Source organism: Manis javanica, chromosome 13 (assembly GCF_040802235.1).
Source record: "Manis javanica isolate MJ-LG chromosome 13, MJ_LKY, whole genome shotgun sequence".
Lineage (NCBI taxonomy): Eukaryota > Metazoa > Chordata > Mammalia > Pholidota > Manidae > Manis > Manis javanica.
Window position 1 is genome coordinate 18,182,763 of NC_133168.1, and position 23,973 is coordinate 18,206,735.

The 23,973-nt window shown below is 37.2% G+C and overlaps 1 protein-coding gene across 5 annotated transcripts in view; it reads right to left on the minus strand.

Annotated features, from left to right (window-relative positions):
* Positions 1–5,889: 5,889 nt before the first annotated feature.
* The window catches only part of ORC3 (origin recognition complex subunit 3), a 60,722-nt gene continuing 42,638 nt past the window's right edge, over positions 5,890–23,973 (minus strand). For 3 of the 5 annotated variants that reach the window (XM_037013935.2, XM_073220998.1, XM_037013925.2), the window contains 7 exons: positions 16,490–16,623; positions 13,960–14,039; positions 12,966–13,066; positions 9,314–9,455; positions 7,791–7,907; positions 6,837–6,916; positions 5,890–6,284 (listed from right to left, as the gene is read on the minus strand). In XM_037013935.2, coding sequence (XP_036869830.1) covers positions 6,179–6,284; positions 6,837–6,916; positions 7,791–7,907; positions 9,314–9,455; positions 12,966–13,066; positions 13,960–14,039; positions 16,490–16,623 — 760 coding nt within the window. In that variant the 3' untranslated portion in view covers positions 5,890–6,178. Of the gene's footprint in view, positions 6,292–6,836; positions 6,917–7,790; positions 7,908–9,313; positions 9,456–12,965; positions 13,067–13,959; positions 14,040–16,489; positions 16,624–23,973 lie in introns of all 5 variants that reach the window. The other 2 variants (XM_073220996.1, XM_073220997.1) reach the window with 2 other exon arrangements.

Sequence of the window (23,973 nt, forward strand, 5' to 3'; positions counted from 1 at the left end):
AAGTTAGTGTGATTTTAATTGTGCACTACAACCAAGCTGTAACCAGTTGTTAATAATTTAGAATGTAATCCCAGGATATTATTAAGCAAATAGCCTTACAGTGAGCGCTTCCTGTGAAATAGTGAAGGAGGAGGGCATTTCTGTATTCCAGGACTTCTTGGGGTTTCAGAATGGGTTTGAATGGTTTTCTTTCTTTTTTTGGGTAGTTTTTATTTATTCTTTCAAGCCTTTTTACAAATGTTTTTTGCTGCATTTTTTTCCCAGTGTATCATTGTTTTACTGCCCTTGTAGTACTGGAATTTAGTTGGAAGAATAAAACATTTCTAATCTGCTTTAATGTACAGGTGGATAGTATTGAATAAAGCCAGTGTTTTTAAATGTAAGCTTCTTCCAGGATTTGGTGAAGTTAATTTTCTGATAAGATTTTAAAATCAGTCTTCATATACCAAATAATCTAAGATTTGAATGCTGTCTTCAAAAAACCGAATTCTGATTCCAAATTGTTTCTCTTAAAACTGACTGTGTGATAGAATGTTACATGATCAGTTTTTGACAGCTGTAGAATCACCTTGAAGATACCAGTAGAATCCAAATTTGTTTTTTTTAAGGATATATATATATATATATATATATATATATATATATACGTGAAAGCATGATTTAACACATTTAAGTCACTTTCCATGCATGCTTTCCATTAATAAGGTGAGCAAAAATAAAAATACTAGTGAATTCTTTTGTAGAACTGTATGTTTCCACTAATTAAACCAATCATAAATGAACTGGAACATATATATTTATAGCTGACCTAATTAGTGGAAGAAAGAAAGAAAAAGGATTTTTTTCCCTTTTTAATTGATTATATTTTACCAATTCTTTGTTTAAAACAAGGCCAAAAAATGGTATACTGTATAGGGCTTTCATAAATCCTCAGGTAATTCATTTGCCCATTATGTGTTTGAGAAACATTGGTATAGCATAATGTGGCCATAAATAAGGTGGATAATTCTGCCTCGTTTCAATGGACTAACGCAGCAGATATTCTCAACTTCAGCACTACTGACAGCTGAGACCAGATCACTCTTCGTTGTGGAGGTTGTCCTGTGCTTTGTAGGGTGTGTGACGGTGTCTGTGGCCTCTACCACTAGATGCCAGTAGTGTTCTCTCTCAGAGTTAACAACAGCCAAAAGTGTATCTCCGGATACTGCCAGAGGAGAATGTTGGGAGGAGATAAGACAGTCCCCAGCTGAGAATCACTGGTATAATCAGGTAACATTTTTAGGGGAATTCAAGCAGTAAGTTGAACTACCGAGGAGTGGGAGTAGAGTGAATGTAAATGTTTTATCCCTTTTTAACCCTAGTAAGTACAAAATGATGAACAGTCTTTTAATTAAGCATGTGTGAATTTCCACATACATTTAAATTTATAAAAGAACTGGTTTTATACTTGGATAGCAAGATATATTAAAAGGGGAGTCAGTGCTGGCAATCTGGAGCCACAGTAATGTGGTTTTATCCTAGGTTAAACTTTGATCAAGAATGAAATTTTTTTATAGCCAAATTTCTGCTTATCATTATACCAAAAAATCCTAGCTTTATGGGCAACTTCCTGATTTTAAATACTGTGTAAGGTAATCCCAGAAAATAAAATTGTGGGCAGTTTCTTTGATTTAGTTATAATTAGATGGATCTAGTAGTTGATTACTCTTGTCCAAAAACCAGCCACGATTATGTTGGTTACTTAGGGATTCTGAATTACCAAAGATCCTTGAAATTGCTTTTAATAGGTAAATAGCTACCTATTAAATTAGAATTTAGTGTGTTAACAAGTCATCTTACTCTTTTAATAAGAGGCAGTGCTGCTATTGTGCTGTACTCAGGTTACTGTAATGTGTTGAATAAATTGCTGATTTAACAAGGGCCCATCACCAGGTGTAAGTCTTTGTATTTTTGAGGAAACACACTAGGTGATAATGAGAAAAATAATTACTGGAGGCCTAGAATGTCAAAGCTATCTTTGGCCTGTGGTAAGAATTTATATCCCTAGAGGAGATGGTTTCCAGATGAGACAATGCATTAGCAGTATTTAACTGGAGAGCTTTCAGGAAAGAGTTCTAGGCTCTACCCCCAGACTGCATAGAAGGTGGAACTTCTGAACACTTAATGTTGGAATCTGTTTGATAAGCTCCCTAGATAATCCAGGCAGCTGGATTGATTATAGGGTTGAAAGTAAGGTTCCAGTCTCCCTCTACCCCCCTTTTCCACCTTTTTATTAGGAAAAAATTTAAAAATAGAATTGCTGACTTGATGGAATGATCTACTTAGCATGAACAATTTAATTTGCCATACTTGCTTTGTTTCAAAAAGAATGTATACATGATGCACCTGCTAAGAATAAGGTTGTTCTATATAACTTTGATACCATTATCCCACTTAAAATAGTACTTCCCTAACTTAATATCGAGTCCATATTCAGATTTTCCCATTTGTCCCCAAAATGTCTTTGCAGCTTTTTTCCTCCCTAAAACAGGATTCATCAAGATTCTGACTTTCTTGAACTACTAGGCCTGTCGTTTTTATTGAAATGCTTCTTTGTGTTGTCATCAATATAACCTCCTCTGTACTTTTGAAATTCGGTAAATTGGAAGTTAGGTCTAAAGTTTTTATTAGTTTCAGGTTAAACCTTTTGAGCAAGATGACGCTCTGATTACATATTACATCACACAGTGTATGGCTTTCCCAGGGCTAGTGATAAGTTTGAACAGTCGTTAGGTCATCTGGTGGGTGATTCTACTCAGGATTTGTCTTTACTACTCTACTACTATTAGTCACCAGTGATTTCCACATTGCTAAATGTAACCAGTATTGGACCTTGAAACACTTCAGTTAGCTGGCAAAATACCACACTTGCCTGATTGTTGTCATCCTCTATTTGCTGCTCAGTCTTACCTGGTTCTTCTGTATAATTTTTTTATTTGCTATTGGCCCAATCCTCATTTCTCTGAACTTTAAAACAGCTCTGCTGGGGAGTTCCATCTTGGGTGGTGTCTTGCCTCTGTTCATACTCTGGTGATCACATCTAATCCTGGACGTCATCATATTCACCTGTGTGACATTTCCACTCGACTATATCATTGAAGTCTCAAAACATGTCCAAAACCAAACTCCTTATTTTTGCTTTCTAAGCTTTTCCTCATCATCTCCATTCAGTTAATGGTTCTCTGTTCTAGTTTCTCAACCAAAAAGTATCTTTAATTCGTGTTTTTCACCTCATCTTGGTTCTAAAATCTCACCATCTACATTATCACCCCCATCCCAGACATTACCATGTCTTGGTCTGGATGATTTCATGGTCTCCCACTTGTCTTTGTTTTGCCTCAATTTTCTCTCCTTAACTATCCCGCCTATTCTCATAGAAGAGTAATCCTTTAAAAGTCTAAGTGCTTTAGATGGCTTCCTATACCTAAACAAAGGTTGAAGACCTTACAGCGGTACCGTCCAGGGCCCTGAATCGCCTCACTCCGCCCACTGCATCGGGTTCCTCGTCCCCTGGCTCGCTTTGCCTCTTCCACCAGCCGCCTTTACTGTTCCTCCAGTGGAGTTTTTCTTAGGACCTTTATGATTACTGTTCTCTGCCTACAATGAATTCTACCGTAAAAGTTTATAGGTCAGTCTTTTACAAACTTTGAGTCTTTGTTTAAATGTTATTCCAATGAGGCCTGCTCTGACCACTGTCTAAAATGTCAGCATGATTTGATACTCTGGTTCTTTCTGTTTTTTTCTACATACACACATATATATATAATTTGTTCTACTCTCTGCTAGAATGTAGTGAGGGCCAAGATCTTAGTGAAGCTATCAAAAGTGCCTGGAATGGTTGCTCAATAGGTATTTTTTGAATGGATTTCAAATTGCTTCGATTCAGAGTTTTTCAGATGAGTATTTCATTAAAAGATTTAGTGAATCAGTGCCTCATTTGTAAGGTATTTTGTGGTTGAGGTCTTACAGTATTAAGGAGTGGACACACAACTGAGCTGACAGTTCATAGACTGGCTTGCGGGGTTTGTGCTCCATTAGTGATTACCACAAATGAGCTTCATGTTTTAATTGCATAGCTTTTTTGGGTATGCACTATGAAAAGTTTTCATCTGTGACTGTCACCTATTCTTTTTAAGTAGACAGTAAGGGGAGAAAAAAAGTGGTACAGTGTATGACATGCATTTAGGTATCAGGAATTCAACTAAGTGCCCAGTGTATTAAAAATAATAAAGCAGGGCTACTGCTTAGGGTGCCTTAGATGTGAATCTGCTGGTCTGTGTGAGATCAGTTTCTCTGTACCTTACAGTGTAAGCATTTTGCTATCTGAGTATTGTTGAAAGAAATGGTTTCTAAACATGATGATATCTGGTGCTCATCAGCACCATTTCAAAGCTGGAGGAAGTCATGTTGTAGGTGTTGATGTCCTCATAGTAACAGGACATGGATGTTAGAAAACCTTTCTCATTAATGATTGCCTCACTTGAATAGGCAGTAGATGAGAAAATCCTTAAAATCATCCACATATTCTTCCCTTGGTTGTACCAAGCATTGTTAAAAATGTCAAATGTGGTTGAGGGCATATTTGACTGGAGGGAAATTACTATCCGAGAATTGAGGTAATAAATATTGAGCTAGATGTTGTGAAGATAAATCACAGAGACTTCACAACAGAAATTTGTTCTTTGATCATAACCATTTGGTAGAGGATCTGCTCTATGCCCTCAATGACCCCTGAAGATGACAGAGGCACTGCCTTTAACATGGATTTCAAGGTATCCAAAGCCACTATTTGTCCAGTTTCTTACGGTTAGTGGTGCTTATATACGTGTATCATAAATCCTTAATTTCCAAGTTTACAGCCATTTGTGCATATGTTTAAGTTCTGCTGCACAAGAAATCCTGCCATCTTTCAGATGAAGACAAGACATTTAATATAACTTAACTAATGCTGTTCTTGTAACAGAGCTAGACACTTTCTGCTCTGGTTTGCAGTTGATTGTTTCTGTTATCTTGGGCTTTCCCTGTTTAACACTGGCAACATTTTGACTGTTTTGGGGATATATTTCACCTTAGTATTTTCAGGTTTTTGGAGTGGCAAGACTGGGGAGCAGTTACCCAGTAATGTCACAGTCTCAGCCCATCATGTTGCCAGAGGGCTAAGATACTCTTATACTCATATAATACCTGCTTTACACTCCAGAATTATGAGATTTAAGTTATAGATTAAATTTGTGTGTAATTTTAAGTTATGTATTTGTCCTCAGAACACAAAAAATGACTGCAATTATGTAGTTGTTACAAGGTTTGTGAATCACAACAGTTTTTACTGAAGTTGGTCTTTTTACTCCTGGTCATATTTGCATGGTAATCTTGGAATGTTGGTGAATAGTCTCAAAGAGACATCACAGCATTCTGTCATGGGTAGAACATTAAGTAACATTCAGATATCTTCACTGCCTTGAGTCCTGTCATGAAAAGATCCAGGTGTTACTTTACTGGGCCTTACTTCCTTATCTGGGCTTTATAAGGTTGAGATGTGATTTGTATAGGCCTTAGAGGCTCTAAGACTCCACGATGGATCATCCTGAAGTAGAGTATTTACTGCATTTAAGCATAAAGCCAAACAACTTGGGATTTTTTAAGTTGTAAGACTAAAGGAAATGGGGCAGCAGAGGCAGTTTTATAATCTAGTCACTAAGAAAAAGAAACCTTTAGGGTATTTATCTTACTATACAATTTGCTAAAATGAAAAACACTGGTACGGGAAAATGGGGAGCAGGAATAAGTACCATTAAATCAACTGCAAATAATTTATAATCCTGGATTAAAGGAATTTATCACATTTGTACACTATGTTCAAGAACAATTTATTCAGTGTTTAGTAATGACAATGAAAATTACAGTGATAACATGAGACAGGTTTTAGTTACCATGCAAGTGCGCTGAAGCATCTGAAGCACTGCACAGGTGCTCGGATGCAGCCCTGGCTGGGATCAGCAGTCTGCCCTCTGGTTAAACATCGCACAAGAACGATCATTTATCTTGCCAAAACAGTCTTCCTCCAGTGGCATGTAAATCTGACAGGTCTCCTTTTTCTCTTAAGCTAAATGTGATTCTTCTGGCCTCATTCATGTGCCTTCTAGCAGCCTCCCCATGTTAGCCTGGCCACATGGTCAGTCTTCCGTTGGGTAGGTTTTATAAATCCCAGAAGTTCTAGTTCAGAAACAGCTCTAATAAACCGAGCACTGGAGGCTGTAGCTAAAGAAATTCACCATGTTGTATTTTGGACATAAAAAGGTTAAAATCACAATGTTAAAACATTAGTTGATAAACTGAAGAATGGTTCAAATATATACTCCTAAATGAAACTAATCCTTAGTGGAGAACATTAAATATAATCAGAATTCACTATCAAGACACAAATGGAAAAGTGCTTAATGCTTACCTAATTTTTCACACAGTAGGAAAATTGCTTCCCCTACCCCCAACTGCTACAAGTATATTAATAACCTTAGAAAAATAGAGAATTCAATAATGACAGTTTTTGGACATTCCTGGTGAGTTTGAATTGTGACCTTGATAAGCATTTTAGACCTTGATAAAAGTTTTTAGACGTGGTCTCATTTTAGATTACATTCAGAGTATTTCGAAGTGTTATTGTGGGATGGGATGGTTAATATTAACAAGTACTAATAAGGTTAGGAGTACAACTTTCTAAATATCTGCTTTAGATTTAAAGAAAGTAAACTTAACATTCTCTTGTATATATACTTGGAGAAATGATTGTAAAAGGATACTGGATGATCTCATTCCTTTCCTCAGAGGTTATAGAATTTGCATCCATTTTTTCAGCAGCTGTCACAACTGTTGCAAAAGCCTTTGAGAGACAAGATAGAAGAAAACAGAAATCTCTACCATTGCCAAACATCTTTTATTGCACTTGCTGGCTCTATTAAACCAGGTCAAGTGCTGCTGCTAATAGGCAAATTTTTTTTACACCAAATTTCAGATTCTCAGAATTACACTGCTGATCACTTTAAATCAAGTACACATTAAAAAAGATAATGGAATGGTTCCTGTATATTACCTTAGGTTTCAGAAAACTAAGCAGTATGTAGAGAAAAACAAACAAAACTAGTCGAAGTTGAAAAGCAAAGGATTACATGTATCCTCTATTCCCCAACCTGTTACCCTCAAGGAAAATGCCTATTTTTCTTAGAGACCATCAATTATGCATATTTTTAAAAGGTGGCAAGACTTTGCCAAATGGGGTCTTCAACAGAGTTAACTCTAATATTCTGAGGAGGGAAAGAAGTTACTTTCCATTGGCTTGCCCAAGTGTTCCTTGTACTTCCTGATTGCTAAATTCCATGTTTTTTTTTCTTCTATGCAATAAGAGAAATGCTAGTTACTTATAAACTTTTGTATTTTGTAGAGTAACAGAACTGACCTAATTGTTCTGCTTTTACTTACTGTTAACTGGGGGGTTAGATCATGTACTTATTTTGACCTGGCATGAATGCAGAACTGGGTTGGCTGAGCCCTGTGGGATCAGAATGCAAGGAACTGAGGGGAACATAGAGCAGTTAGTTGCTTTTCTGGAGGAACTTTTCAAGTATGAAATCATTTATGCTTTCCAAAGGACAGGGCATTAAAAAAAAAGCTTACAGTACCAAAGGTGTAAAAACATCGCAGAAAGTTGACATGGACGGTTAGGCAAATAGACAGCTTGCTAGTCCCCCATGACCCACCTCTGCCCAGTCCACAAGGTTGATCAGCCTGCTGTACTCCAGGTGCAGCTTATATGCGATGCAGATGTCGGGGGCAACATTTGGAATGCAGCCTTCTTCGCTTTTCAGTGCTTCATTCTAAAAATGACAGTAAATCTACGATGAATATCTTGTTAGAAATGATAAGGAAATTTTGTAAGCCAGTAAATGGAGTCTTTGGTTTCCTTTATTTAGGGAGCTGCGTTTAGTCTGCAGCAGTTAGCTAGTTCTTGTTCAGTATAGGTCCTAGTCAGAAGAATACTCCCATCAGAAGGAAAATGTGTTTTTCATTTTAATCACATTAATTTTTGAGACCCTAATGGGCTTGTTTCCATAAAGTTTATGGAATTATCTGTGGATTTTCAATAAAATGCCACTACCAACATTTTTAATTACCTGAATTCTAGCAGTGACTATACTAATAAACACCAGCACACCATTACAAGGGCTCTAAGTTAGCTCTCAAAGAAAAGACTGTGGTGTTAACATCGCAAATCTTATACCTACAAAAACTTTTTTTTCTTCAACTTGTGTGAAACTCATCATTCTTAGAAAATTTCTCTCATACATATGGAGATTATATATCCTCACAAAGATTGCTACACATGTAACAGTTCTGTCTTCTGTGACCCACCACTAGCCAAAAGGACTTTTAATTTATGGATATTTGGCTTTTAATATGACATTATTCAAGCTATCTACTACCACCAAGATTGAAAACCACTGATCTATCTCTTCCTGCTCAGTATTTGCTTGTAATGTTAGTTTGGGCACCATTTTAGAACAGGAATCTGGTACATTGGAACACTTCATAGGTTTTATGGAGTGACTTAAGTAACTTTGTGGCAACATTTATAGGCACTTAACAGCTGATAACTTATTAACCAATTAATGTTAACTTCCTAGCAAATTATCAACAAATGGTTTCATGTAACTTACTGAAACATAGCTGACTGAAATGTAGAAAGTGATAACTACTTGATGATAAAGTTTTTAAAATTCTAAGCTGTCTTAAATTCACTGTTTAAAGAACACCTTAGAACTAGCAAATGTATCTGGATTTCAGAAGTTTTATTCTTGGCAAAGTGTATGTATTTCTCAGCACTCAGTTCTGGAGATACTCTCAGAGTACATAATTGTTTGGTTTAAAATGTAACAATCCCAATGTGTTTCTTTTCAGTATGCCCTACTATTTGATCTGCTGTTATGTCTGTAGGAAACAGTTCCTTTCCTTTTGCAGAATTAGTTCTAGTGTCTGGACTCTGGTTTTATCATGTGAACGTGAAACTTACAAATGAAAGCAGGCAGCATTAGTTGATTACTGATTGATACCCTCACGTGTACAAAATGCCTTCTAAAGTCTAAACAGTTTTTTTTTAAATCAAAGTGGTACAATCCTGAGCTTCCAACTCCTTTCCATTGTAATTCCAAATTTACAATATATTTGTGATAAAGAAAGCCTGAGATCTGAACTAAACTGCCAGAGAAACATATCTGCTTCTTACCTTGAGATAATAGTAAGGATTGTTGAGTGCAGTGTGGAGGGCAACTCGGGGTGCCGCGTTCAGGTGCTCACGAAGGGCGGGGGCGGCACTGAAGTACACCACCTCGTGCAGGGGCTGAGCCTCTGGAGGCAGAAGGTATTCTCTGAAACAGCCCATGTCAGGTGTCAGGTTTCAGGTAAGCACAGGTTTATTTTCAGTGTGACATTTTTGACAATCATCTGTGGAAGACTTGAGGAATTAACTTAAAAAGCAAAATCAACTATAAAACAAACAAAACCCAAATATCAAATCTAGTGCAGGTTTACTCAGAATTGTACCTCTTCCATACAGTATTTTTAAAAATAAGTATGAGAAACTATTTCAGTTTTGATTTAAGCCTTTAAATGGGACAAATGTACATAAATTACATTTCTGCTAAAAACCTTTAAGGTAGAATTTCTTTATTAATGAGTAAGTAAATTATTTAGAAAACTGAGATACCACATCCCTTACCAGAGCAGACATTTAATTCTTGGCAATCTTAAACATAGGCCTTAGACCTGGAATTAAGAGTTTAGGAAATTCTTCTGGATGACAGAAGATGATTTAATTGATATCTTTTCATAGAAATGATACCTGGAAAGTTCTTTATATGTTGGAATCACTTTTTAGAAGGCAGAAATGGCTAAATTTTAGTTTCAGAGTATTGAAAACAAGAAAATTGATCATTAAAATTTCAATTACTAGAAAAAGCTGTTAACTTGGGCTTCTGAGTTAATGATAATGAGCCCATCGGCTGGCCTGGGCCATGGTGATAACGCAGTTTTGGGCGACCTGGAGGTTAGCAAACTGGAAGGGAGAGACTTTGGCACCAGCATCCCAAAGACAAAATAAGTCACTAATTCAATGAAAGTGGTTAACTCACATGCCTTCAGGAAGATTCTTGGGGCTTAGTCCAGTCCTGGGATTTATTTTGGCCACATGACAGATTTTTTCCACCAGTACAGGCAAAACAAAGTAGCTACCTTGGTCCAGACACCGGGGGAATTACCTTTCTTGGAGTCCTCGCTTTCTCCTCTCCTGGAGAGGATGCCACTACCTATGAAATCCCACACCTGCCCCACCTGTGTAGTCAGTAGCTTTGAGGAAAAGGAGTGAAGACGATATTAACCATGTCTGTCACTTGTCACCATCTCTCTCCCTCCCTTGTCTCAAGAGCTCCTGGTCCCCTGTTCAGTCTTTTGGATGCTACTGCTTCCCCAGAGTCAACTGGAACAAAACTTATTTGCAAAGAGTGTGTGATTTTTGACTTGGCCCTAAGGACCAGCATTTTATACCTCAAATATTGCTAACATCTTTCTCAAGGTTGAGTTAATTTAGCTGTAGCCTCAGGAACGGTTTCTGTAATGCTGACTGCCTCTCTAGAAGTCATTTGTAATTTCTGATTATAAACTCTTCCTATCCCAACCTCAGCCCGTTTCTCCCTAATGACTGTCTGTAGAAGACCTTATATAAGTCCCTGCTATGGACTGGAAATCTAACAAGGCACCCAGCTAAGAATTAATATCAGAAGAACTTTTATCTCTCATTTGTTTTCCTACCCCTTTTTAACATCTTTATATCTAATTTTTACAAATTCAGGTAATTCCCAAGGCAAAAGGCCTTTCTAGATACCCTCAAAGAATCTCCATCATAGGCAAGATTATTAAATATCTGTCTATATTTCATTTCCCCTGAACTATGTTAGTTGAACACAGTGACAAAACATCCTACATTAAAATTTTTGTCCAACTGCAAACTTGGAGATTGACATAGAAATATACTGCAACATATTTGCTGCGAGAAATAAGCAATGAATGCGGCACTAGGGCACTGCATGATGCTCATGGATTCAGACTGGAGTTCACAAACAAAACAAGTGCTTGGAGGGGGACTGGTAGATCCACTTAGTGTCCACCAAACCTACCAAGTAGAAGCCTGTATTTTAGTGAAAATGGTAACTTAGAAAGTGGCAACTTACTCTTCACTCTTCGTAGCTCAGCAAGAGCTGCTGATGGTATCTGGGAGCCTGTCTCCTGGAGTCTACTGCTTGTGTTTATCTTTAAAGGACATTTTTCCCTCCAGAACTCCAGCTCTGTTCAAACAACGGATGTGGTCCTTGAGGACATTGTGGAGAAGAAATAGGGCCTTTTGACAGATGTCAGCACACTAGTACTGTGTGACTTTTTACAAATAGACTCTGGGCTTTAGCTGTCTGACAAATGACTTCCCAGGTCCCTCCAACATGCTACAATCTTAATCTCTTCCTGGGGTAGTCAGTCTTAGTAAATAAAATAGAACCTAGAACGGAAAGTTTTGTGATTGTTCTGCAATCACAACGCACATGCTCGACACACTTCAGTCCTCCTCAGCTTTATTTCAGTAACTGCTCAAGGGCAGTTAAAAGTCACAGGTCAAAGATCCTGAAAGGAGAATGGCTGTTTGGTTTAGAGCCTGCATTTGGGGATTAGTGGAACTCAGAAAGGAACCTGACTTTTGGCCTATAAATTATGCCAAATTACAACACTGCAAAATTATTTTTAGCAACTACAGTGGTCACAGCTCGGTAAAAGGGAAGATCCAGTTGGCCTAGAAACAACAAGAGAAGGAAAGCACGAGCCAGTATGGCAGGGACAACTCTGGGTTATGAAAGGTCATTTCTGGCCAGTAGGTCAGTTTAATATTGTAGTACTTTTATATGATACCAATTCTCACTTTCTCACTTTAATCTTCCTTTTGTCACACTTGGTTGATCATTTGGACCTCTGATGACATTAGTAGATTCTCCCCAGTGACTAGGGACAATGACTCTGCCCCCACATTGTCCTGAAAAATGAACTTTTCACTTTGAAGGACAGGTAATTTACCAGAAAACCATTCCTTTGTCTTCAGTAATTGAACTGCTATATTTTGTACTTCATTCTGTTCAGTGCTAGCTTGCTACTGACTTTGAATTGCCATAAAAAAAAAAACAATAGAATAAGCAATGGTAAGTTTTTTCCTGCTTTTTTAACTATGAAATCATTTTATTTTCCACACTTCTCTTTTTTGCTATATAGTATGTTCCAACTGCCTGAAAGGCAGCTTTGGTGAGTGATTTTACACAGCTGCTTAAAGCTGGCTCTTGGAAATCCATGATCTTGGTTTCACAAAAAGGAATCATCTTAAAATACAGGCAGGACCAGTGGCTTTCTAAGTTTACCATTAGTATATTTAACAACATGAAGTTGGTGCTGATAATGAGTTGTACTTTAAAAGTACCAGTCCTTTACACAGGATAAAACAGGGCATTACAGTCTATTTGTTCTATCTGTTGGGCTTGGCCCAGGTCCAGCACAGTCCTAGGAAAGACAGAGCAAGGATAAAAGTGCAGTGCAAACCCTCTGCTGCTGGGTGGAAAACAGTTCTGACTCTGCCTAATAAAGTAGGTCAGACTAAACCTGGGTTCTTGAATTGGCAGTATAAAGGAATGAACAAAGGTCATTTGATTAGACATTTATGCTGTATGAAGGGACCTGAAAAGCACAAAGCCTAATCTAGGAGAAAATATCCTGAATTGCTTATGGACAGCTTTCACAGCAGTGTTATTGGGGAAAACAGCCTGATTTTTAGCTCTTAGGAGCAATAGACTCACCTCACCAGGCTGTCAATAAAGTTCACAACTTTTTCTCTGAGTACTTCAAACTTGGTCTGCTGCTTGCTTGTTCTTCTTAACTCCTTCATTTCCAGTAAGGACTATAGATGAAAGAACATAATTTTTTTGATGATTTTTGAGACAGAAAAACCCTTAGAGTGGAGCTGTATTTCTCAAGCAGAGGCAGCTGATCTTCAGAGAAAGAACCAGATGTGAATGGATTGTGTTTATTTTTAAGGTCTGGGAAGAATCTCGCCTCCTAGGTGTTTTGCTCAAAGGTTTATCAGTTGAATTTTTAGGGAAAGAGGAAAAGGGCAGTTCATGCAATTACTAAGTTATATGGCAGAATGGTCACTACCCACAACCCATTATTACTTCATTTAAGGACTTACAAGAAAAATAAAAACTCTTGCCCTTTTGCCATACTAACAGAACAGATTCCGTGTGTTCCGTTTTGCTTACACTGAAATTTTACTCTTTGTTCACAACTTTGTGTCATGGCACAAAGAGGGTTCTTAACATTGACAACCAAGATCCTGAAGTCAGAACTATCTGAAAAAGGATATTAGACATACTGTGGCTCAATTCCTGCTATAGACTGAATATGCATTAAAAAATACAAAGTATCTAAAAACTAATGAATTAGGTTCTTTTGGATATTTCGGTTTGAGGAAAGACAAAAACAAGTCAGATAAATAATCAGACTCCTTTTTGCAACCAAGTTCTCATTTTCCCTTATTACCAGTTAATTATCTTTCTCTGAGGCTACAGGAACAGTTCCCACCTATGTTGGCTAGTAGATTCCAGACTGCATCCCGGAAAATGAGGATGGCAGTGGGATATTCAATTTATAAGTGAGTTACAAAATGTGCTGTGTTCCTGATTGTGGCTTAAAAATGCAAACAAAACATGCAGGCAGAGCTGATCTAGAACACACACCGCGAGAAGGGGAGCATCACAGGATGCAGTTGGAAGGAAAAGAAAGTAACCTGACCTTCTGGAGATGGTAGAGGTCTGTCTTCTGAAGCCCCTTGGACTGTGACCCAGAAGTATCTTCTTCCTCTTTGGCTTCTGCTTTTAATACAAAAACAATAATACTGCAACTGGTAAATCCATTCAAGTCAAGAACAAACATTTCTACTAGTCCAAGGGAAATAGCTTCATCTATTTTTTGTTTTTAATGTGGCGAAGGATAAGATCCCATCAGATAAATGATTTCTTCCAGAAGCTGAAGGTCAATCAAAAAGACATGTTATGTTGCAGAGAGGTCTTCAAAAAAAAAATCAGCTGCTGAACTTTAAAAATATGACCGTAAGAAAATCAATACAAACACACATAACACCTCAAACAAGCAGAAAGCTTCAGATCTATGTGCTAGTGTAAACAGCTTTAAAAAACATTTAAACTGTATTCCTCTGACTGTGACAAGACTGTAAACAACACAAGCATACACCCTGGCAAACTTGGTCTTCACCTTCCAATTCACTATTTTTGTTACAACACTAAGTATGAAGAAGGTAGTGCACAGAAGTTCTGAAATAATCTAAAAGTGCATCACGGTTCTTTAAGCAAAGGAAAAGAAAACCGTATCTCTTAAAAAATATGACTGTACAGCATACTAGACAGCACGAGGCTCATACCCTCTCTCCAGTGCAGGGCAGGTTTTGGGAACTTCACATTCACACGGCTTATTTGGCCTAAATCTTAAGACAGGAAGATGCAGCTGGAGAATCTTCATTGTTCTCAAAGAATAAATTTTTTCGCTATGAATAATTCTTGGTTCAAGAGAGATACAATTTAATGATAAAATATCTAATAAATTCTTTGTAACATTTCATTAACATGTAGCAGAGCTTTAAATATAAATCTGATAGGACACATTGCCCTTTTTAACTCTGCAAATGTCGTTTTAAATCCAGATGTATATGAAATAACTGCTAAGGAACCAGAGATAGCATAGTGAAATACTTCTACTTGCCCAATATAGGGAAGAGTTAATTTCACTTTCTTACTAACAATGTGTCACATTTCAAAATAGAGAAATAAATTTATATCTTCAAGACATTGTTTTACAGTCTTCATCTCCAATCTTCCTATTTCCAATACTTTATTTAGTATTAGCATATTGCAGAATTTGTTCACTAGCTTATGTTACATAAACTCTAAGTCAATATTTGAAGCTTCACTTTACAAAAATCCCTGAGTACAATTTTGTAAACATTGAAATTTACCTAATTTATCTTATATTCAAGTCTTTTACCCCATGTATGTCCTTAAAGGTGGCCCTTCACTGTCCTAGTGACTACAATTAGGAAGCATTTAAACTGAATCAGTGAGAAAAAGACCAACAAGCTGGGGTTAAGAGCGCTGGGCTCTCGTGTGGGCGCTCCCACCAGCCTCAATGATCTCTATGATACCAATTTCCAGCCCTTTATAATTTTTGTGATTTAAAAAGTGGTTCAGCTCATACTGTAGTGCAAAAGAGCAATGCCCACACATGACCTGGAGGGAACCCCCTTAGTACTGTGGAGTTCTTCCTCATTCTCGCTGCTCACGCCACTTCTTCTTCCAGGGACTAAGCACTCATCTAGCATCATCCTAGCACTGCAGCTACAGAAAGTACAGAAGGATTTCAGCAAAAGCAGTTTCCTGAATCCAAGGATTTCCAAGACAAAGGAACACTTGCCAAACAGAAAGGATTGATAATGTGCATTCCAAGTGAAATATTTTTAGTGTGCCACATCCAATCTGTGTGCTTATACACCAAGCTACCTCTTTTTCCCAAACTCCATTAAAAATTCCCCTAAATAGGGGAAGATAAAAGCTGCACATTCCTCTCATTTGACCAAAAGAATGCCACACCTGAGTGCTAGAAACAGAGCAAGGCAAGAGCCCATGAGAAATGGTTTTCATGAGAAAACCATTAGAAAACGAACATGGCTACCTATACACAATCAGACACCCCAGCATTCAGCAGATCTGAACGATCGTGTGGCAATCATGCAAAATCATTGAAACTGTAACCCTCTCCAACACTGAAATGCCAGGCTGCCTCAGTTCGTTGAGGTCTGAAAGATTCCAGCTTTCGTAAATCCAAGTAAAGCAAACCACATGCATATTTTGGTAATCACACCAAGGAGCCTCACTGCTGTGGAGGCAGTTCACAGTTATTAATTTTTCAGGCTTACAAATGACTGGTGCAGTGTCTTTGAAATGTATAAAAAACTTGATGAAATACTTAAGAAAAACATCTAAGAGAGTCCTTGATTATAATGCCCTGCGACTCTCTAACTTAGCTGCCTTTTTTTCCCCACCCACTTAATCTTTTTCATTGTTTAAATCAAATCTGGAAAGGAACCATTTTGGCTTATTGTGATTGTCAAGGCTGATATTCTAAGGCCTGATGTACTGACTGATCATGAACTATTTTATCTCTTCATCTCTCAGCACATCAGGACATTTTAGCTGAATGACTGTCACAGCTAGTGGAACTGGCAAAATATTATATGATCATCAAGCCTCACCATCAAGGCTCTGAAACTGGGCCAGGAACTCCTCTATTCTCTTTGCTGTGCTGCCAAGCTGCTTTTCGGAAGAGGACTTAAAAACCTTGAGACATTTCTGTAATATGGTCATCAGTTCTTCTTTTGCCAACATCCTGAAACAGAATCGGTGACAGGAGATGTAATATAACTAGAAAATTAATATACTTCAGAATTATTGTCCACATGTTAAATGTTTCTAGTCAGAAGATGTTGTAAATTCTTCATTAGTAGCTACCAACTTTTTTGGGAGAGATTTTCCTCAATGAATGTGACATTCAGAAGTATTCAGAAGCATTCTCATGATAAAGCTCAACTTAGAAAATGTGCATAGCCTGGCTCTGGTACTTTATAATATGGAGTGAATTACTAAACATCTCTGAACCTTGGTTTCCTTGTCTATAAAATGCAAACTGGAATTCATGTATTTCACAGGTTTGATGGAGGCTAAACCTTAAATAAGATGATGCATCTAGCACAGTGCTTACCACACAGCAGGCATTTGAGGTTAGTTGCCCTTTCCTTCACATCTAAATACGAATCTGAGATGAGAAACAAAGAACATATGCTAACTGAAAGCTTGCTTGAAAGGACCAAAAAAAGTATCGCAATCATTTCTCTAATTATTGCCACATCTTTTTTGGGCTTTATAAACTTAAGTCAGTAAATCCACTGAACTTTAAAATGGTAGGCAATTCTGCTTGTTTTATAGCACAGGTAGAATGGTTGTGTAACTCATTTAAGGCAACAGAGGAAATCTTGTTAGAAACAGAGACAGAGCACAGATATTCTAAGGTTAGGATCCTGTTTCAGAGCTGATTTCTCCACTAAGATCTTATTAGTAACAGAATAGAATGGAACTGGGCCAATATTAGTAATTATTAAGTGACATGACACAAGTACACAAATTATTTTCAGCAAATTGACATAAATCATGATGGCTGGTGATTTAAAGTTCTTATATTAATCATGAAACAACCAGGCAAATACAGATTGTGGGCCATTCTGCAAGAAAATTTTGTTAACATTTGACATATTTCATAATAAAAGAATCTGAGAAAAATACTATATTATATAGTACTAAGGAAAAAAGTATAAAGCTAATAAGTACAGTATGACTACTGATAAATTAATCTGGTTAGTTCAACTAAAATTTAAACCCAAACCAAAAAGTAAAAATTATCATACAGCCAATAAATACAGAAACTGGTAGGGGTGGACAAAAGGTAAATTTTCCCCTAGTTCTAAGAAACAGTATAAAATCTTCACAGCCTCTCTCTACAACAATGAAATAATTATCCAAAATGTAACCTTTATCTGTGAATGAAAGGCAACTAACACGTCAAAGAAAACCAAGCCAGCACATTAAATTCTTGATTACATTTGAGATTATTTAAAACTTCTGGCTTTCTATCGCCCTATTAAACTGTTGAGAGTTAACTCAAGGTCAGACACACACGAACAATCTGTTACATGTGACCTTTAGCCCTACTCAGTAGACAAGGTCAGCATTTCCAGCGTCCAAGGGATCATAGGCACTGGCTTGCTGGGAGGAGCTAAGAGGCTGGGACCATGCTGTGGGAGGCCTTCCCTGTACCAGCAGCACCCCGAGGGCCTCCTAGGCTACAGGCACACACCTTGGCATCTGTTTACAGCTCACAAAACCGATTATCAAGTAACAAGAAGCCTGGCCTATCCCTCATTTTTGGGTTCAAGAAAAAACAGCATTTTGTCATACGATTTTGAGACAAAGGTTATTAATCATAACATTTCACGTGGCATTTGATTGAGGGCATAGATCTTTCACCTGAGATGTGAACTTCCAGGGATTCAGACAGCTATTACTCTTCATTCTTAGCTAATGATTATGTTCTTGTTTCTAGAGGAGCAGAAGATCTTACACTTTCCCAAGTATTCTCTGGCTTACTATAAAACAACACTTGCAGTAAGGCTTCTTAGAGCTAATAATGTGATCAACCCAATAAAGTAATTCAAATTTTTTTCAATTAAATTATATATACCCACAATTAAATTATATATACCCATATTATTTAATTTAACATCATTCTAGAGTCCAGTTGCTACAATGAATTAAGAAAAAAGTGGTATAAACATTAGAAAGGAATATATTTGTATATGATGTGACTGTAAGGTTAGAAAATCTAAGAGAAATGGACAAGTATTAGAGTGTAAAAGGGTGTGTGGATATAAGCAATATATATGGTGCTTGTATACACACATATTAATACCTTACATGTACATGTAATCAATGTTTTAAACTATGTCATGGAGAAAAAAAGCATGTTTATAATAGCAACAAAAACTATAGAAAACACAGCAATATACTTATAGCAAATGAATAAGACTTACAGAAAAAAGTGAAAGGCTTGAATAAATGAATAGACATTTTAAGTTCTAACCCTCAATATTATAAAGATATAAATTCATTTCAAGTTCATCTATACTTTTAACACTTTCTGGAATGAAATTCTGGGGGTATTTTTTTAAAAAACCCAATAAAACAATTCTAACATTTATCTGGAAAAATAACTGTTGTAAAAAAAAGGAACAATGTTTGTATACTTGAGTGTATATAGTGGGGCTATTAATAAATCAAAAGGTATAAATGACAGTAATTAACATCAAATGGTATTTGTATAGGAACAGACAGGCCAACAGAAGGTGTAAGAATCTTAGAGATCAAGAAATATACGGGACTCCGGAAGTACAAACTGCTAACAGTAGATGACTGGCTCTCAGTTACATAACACAAAGGGCATACTAATAGAAAAGTTTTATAATGGTTTCATTTAGATTACTGTTAGTGATTCCAACATGCTCTTTTGGACAAACCAAACCTAACTAAACACAATTAATTGAAAACAACTAAAAAATGAAAAATTTAACTTATCCTCCATAGTGTGTTATACATATGGCACCTCACAGAGAAAATTAAGGATTGAGTCTGGTCACCAGACCAGCACTTCTTAAACTGTGTTTTCAGAATGGGTTTCAACCATTAGTTAGTCATGAAACCATTCATTCATTCTATAAATATTTATTGAGTGCCTACTACATACCAGGCACTCTTCTGGGCATTTGGGATATACCTCAGTGAATCAAAAACCTCTGCCCTCATGAAACTCAGAATTCTAACAGGGGCAGGTGGTGAGGCGACAGACAAACACAATCTATTTCATATTACTATGTATGTGTTAAAAATTAGAATATGTTAAAATATTGAGCAGAGTAAGGGAGGAGGGTTCCGGGGGACAGGTAGGTTATGATTTTAAAATGGTTATTAGGCCTCATTGAGAAGATGACATTTGACCAAACATGTGAAAGAGGCAAGAGAGTAAGGCATACTTTCCCGGCAGAGAGAATGACACATGCGAAGGCCCTGTGGTGCGTGTATGTCTGGCACGTTCAAGAACATGAAGGTCAAGGTGACTGAAATAGAGAGTCGGAATTCTCTGAAATCAGAGAAAGGCAAAGGGGGCTAGATCACGTAGGGTCATTGCAGAGACAGTAGCTTTTATGCTGTGTGAAAAGGGAAGTTAGTGGAGCGTTTGGGGCAAAGTTATGATGTTATATGACAAATTATAAAAGGGTTATTCTGACTGTTTTTTTGAGAAAAACTTCTAGGTGAGCTTGTGTGGAAGCAAGGAAACCAGTTAGGTAGGAGGCTGTCAATAATCCAAGTGAGAGATGAACAGTGACTTAGACAATGGTGGTACCAGTGAGGGAAAGTGGCAAGAGGTTTGATTCCTGAGATATTTTGAAGGCAGAACCCAGGTTTTTTGGCTTTGAAAAGTTAGAAGGATGGAAAGACCACAGGAAATTTTAGGTTTTGGAAATCAGGATTCCGGTTTTTGAACATGTCAAACCTTGAGACTGTGTATCAGATATCCAAGAACAGGTGTTAAATAGGTAGATGGGCACAACAGTCTGGCACTGAGAAGAGAAGTGTGGGCCTTTAACAGCCCTGGGCACTGTCCTATCCAGATTTCAGGAAGAGGAGAACCACCGAAGAAGCTGAGAAGGAGCATGCACTGAAGCAGGAGGGAAACCAAGAGAGCCTGGCTTCTAGACATCACTAAGGCAGGAGTGACGAACTGTGTTAAATGCAGGTAACAGGTTAACACATTAAGACGGAGAACTGACCGTTAGATTTAGGAGCATGGAGGTCACCGGCAACTCGGATCAAAGTTTTGATAGAGCACAGAAATCAAATCAGTTAAATAAACAGAGAACAGAGGAAAGAAATTGGAGACAGTGTAACGATGCTTTTGAATTTCGGAGGATTCCATCTAGCCCTTTGCTTTAAAATAGAACAAAATTGAAAAGAAAATAACATTAAAAAACATATGAAAGCCACCACACTAAATTACTTTTTTCAAAAAAGAAAGGAAAAAGCCCACCTAAGGTCACATTAATGCCGAAAGAACCATTTACTCTTTTTTTTTTTGACATTTTTGGTTTTATTTTATTTTGATATCATTAATGCACAATTACTTGAACAACATTATGGTTACTAGACTCCCCCTATTATCAATTTCCCACCACATACCCCATTACAGTCACTGTCCATCAGCGTAGTAAGATGCTATAGAGTCATTACTTGTCTTCTCTGTATATACTGCCTTTCCCGTGTCCCGCCTCCTGCTACATTATGTGTGCCAATCATAATGCCCCCTTTTTCCCCTTATCCCTCTCTTCCCCCCCATCCTCCCCAGTCCCTTTCCCTTTGGTAACTGTTAGTCCATTCTTGGGTTCTGTGAGTCTGCTGCTGTTTTGTTCCTTTAGTTTTTTCTTTGTTCTTATACTCCACAGATGAGTGAAATCATTTGCTACTGTCTTTCTCTGCCTGGCTTATTTCACTGAGCATAACCCTCTAGTTCCATCAGTAATAAACATTTTTTTTTTTTTGAGAGGGCATCTCTCATATTTATTGATCAAATAAGAACCATTTACTTTTAACTAACGACCGATTATGTCACTATTAGGTAAATGACTCCAAAAGGCTTGGGATAATCAAGTGTTCAAAGCTTTATAGGTTGTCATAATAAAAGTTTCCTTAACTAAAGAAAATCATTTAGTAATCACTAAAAGCAATCATTCTGTAGGGCAATGGAGTGTTCTGCTTTGTCACGCAGAAAGCCAGTGATTTCTGGTGAAGCACTGATTGTATACATCTGATTGAGAGCCGGCTATAAGGAGAAACTGATCACTCTGTGTCTCATGCAAAGAGTTCTCAAATTCTAAGCAGACATTACCATTATAAAACAGCTTCAAAAAATATTCAAAAACTCAAAGCTGCAAATATATCAATGAAGATTAGAAGAAAACAAAAGAGCTTTTTAAAAACCATATTCATAGAGATTGTCTTCCTCAAAGACAACACTGCAAAGCAATCATATATGATCTTAAAAGGTAAAACCAAAAATATGCACAATTCCTCCTAAACCTTTCATATTAGATGCTATTTCCTCTGAGAAACTAGCCACTCAACCTCCTGAATGCAACTGAAGTGTCCAGTCTGTTACAGTTCCTTAGCACCCTACACCTTACCCACTACAGCATTATTACTGTGTAATGTCCACCTTAATCTCTCACTTGGCAAAAACCCAGTGCAGGTAAGGACCAGGGTCATCTTTGTCATCAGATTAGGAGCTTCACATATCAAGCATTAAAGAAACATTTTTTTGAGTGGATGAACAAGGCACTGATAAAGAATTTCATGACCTCAGGCCTTGGTGAAGAGTCGTCTCTCTACTCTCACATTAGTCTGTGGGGGGAGCGCCTATAAGTCGTGGGCCTTTTGTGGAACAGAGGCTCTTTTTGTGTGTCAAAATGAATAAATGTAATTCAATCATATGGTATGAAACAATTTTGGTAAGATACAATATATACATATTTTATTGATGCACTACTAAAGTATAACCCTGAGTTTACAGGGTTTATAGAAAAGTTGTCAAATTAAGTTTGATTTGCTGTTTCTGAGTTTTTGAAATTAGTATTTTTTACCTACGTGTTTGTTTTACTAACAGAAAAATGATAGCAGGCACTAAATGTTTAGCAAAGGAAAAAAAATACATATTCAGATCTTTTTTCTGCTTGTTGAGATAAAAAAAACATTGGTCACCATTAGCAATGGAATACCTCAGTCCAATTCTGGAACCAATTTGAGATCAACTACCTAAAGCCACCCACCTTCTCCACAGGTAAGTTTTCTTTTCCATTGATTGCTTCATTTTTTCCCTCATTTTGTGTATCCATTTCTTATTTCTCTTTATTTTCTAGAACAGTGTTTCTCAAAGTGTGGTACCTGGACCACCTGTTCAAATGAGGTGGAGTGGTGTGAAATGCACCACTGCAGACCGCCACACCCAGGTTACTACCAGTCAGTTCAAATCTTTAGGGAGAAGGCAGATATATACATGTTTAATGAACCTCAGCTAATTCTTATGCACACTCAAGCCTGAAAACCATTACTCTGAAAAGTGACTCTCAACATTTTTTGCTTTAAAATGAAGCCTCAACAATTCAACTGTTTGTCTGATTTGACCACCAGCTTACAGATAATTGTGGAGGACTTGATGTGATGCAAATTCAGAACTGGCAATCCTTGTTCTCAAAGACAGAAACTGTATTTTAATGGTACAGTCTCATAAAGCTTCTTATGGATAAATCTAGATCATCAAAAGAGATTACTGCTACTTGGAAGCATCTCAAAGAAGTGGAGCTGTGATTTTTCATAGCTAAATCTTTAAATGTCATCTGAAGTTGATCTACAGTCAGAAAACAATACAATATTTAGAGTCCAAATCTCTTTTGTCTCTTTGAACTAAGCTAAAGTGATAAAATGTTAGTATTATTACTTGGGTCATGTTTATTTTTTTAAATCAATGAAAGCTGAGCTAACCCACTAATAATATATTAGTATTCAACTCAAAAGCCTTACTCAGACAGAAATTAGAATAATTTCTTTCACCCTAAAGTAAATTCCTTTAGCTATCAATCAAGTTCAATTTACAAATCTGTTTCTGTAGCAAGCTTACAAGGTTACAATTGGTATAAACAGACCAGACACTGTGGCTCCTTTCAATGAAATGTTTGTACCCTGTGCCAAGATGACTAGTGTCAGGACGGGGTGGGCTGGGGGTTGAATCCAGAGATTCACTTTAAATGAATCTGCTAGTTCACTTTAAAACTCTGGCTCTGCTCTGAACATGGACTACTGGCCACAGACCCATATAAATTTCCTTTTATATCAACCCTCAAATAATTAGAATAGGACTGCAAAACAGGCTAAACTCTGAAGGTTAAGACTTAAATTCCAGCTCTGCCAACTGCAGAAAAGTCAATGTATCTGGCTTTTACTTCATTCTCTGAAAGAAAATGAGATAAATCTAGATGAGTACTTCTCAGTTGTTGGAGTTGGGAACAGAGCTAACCCCCCTAAG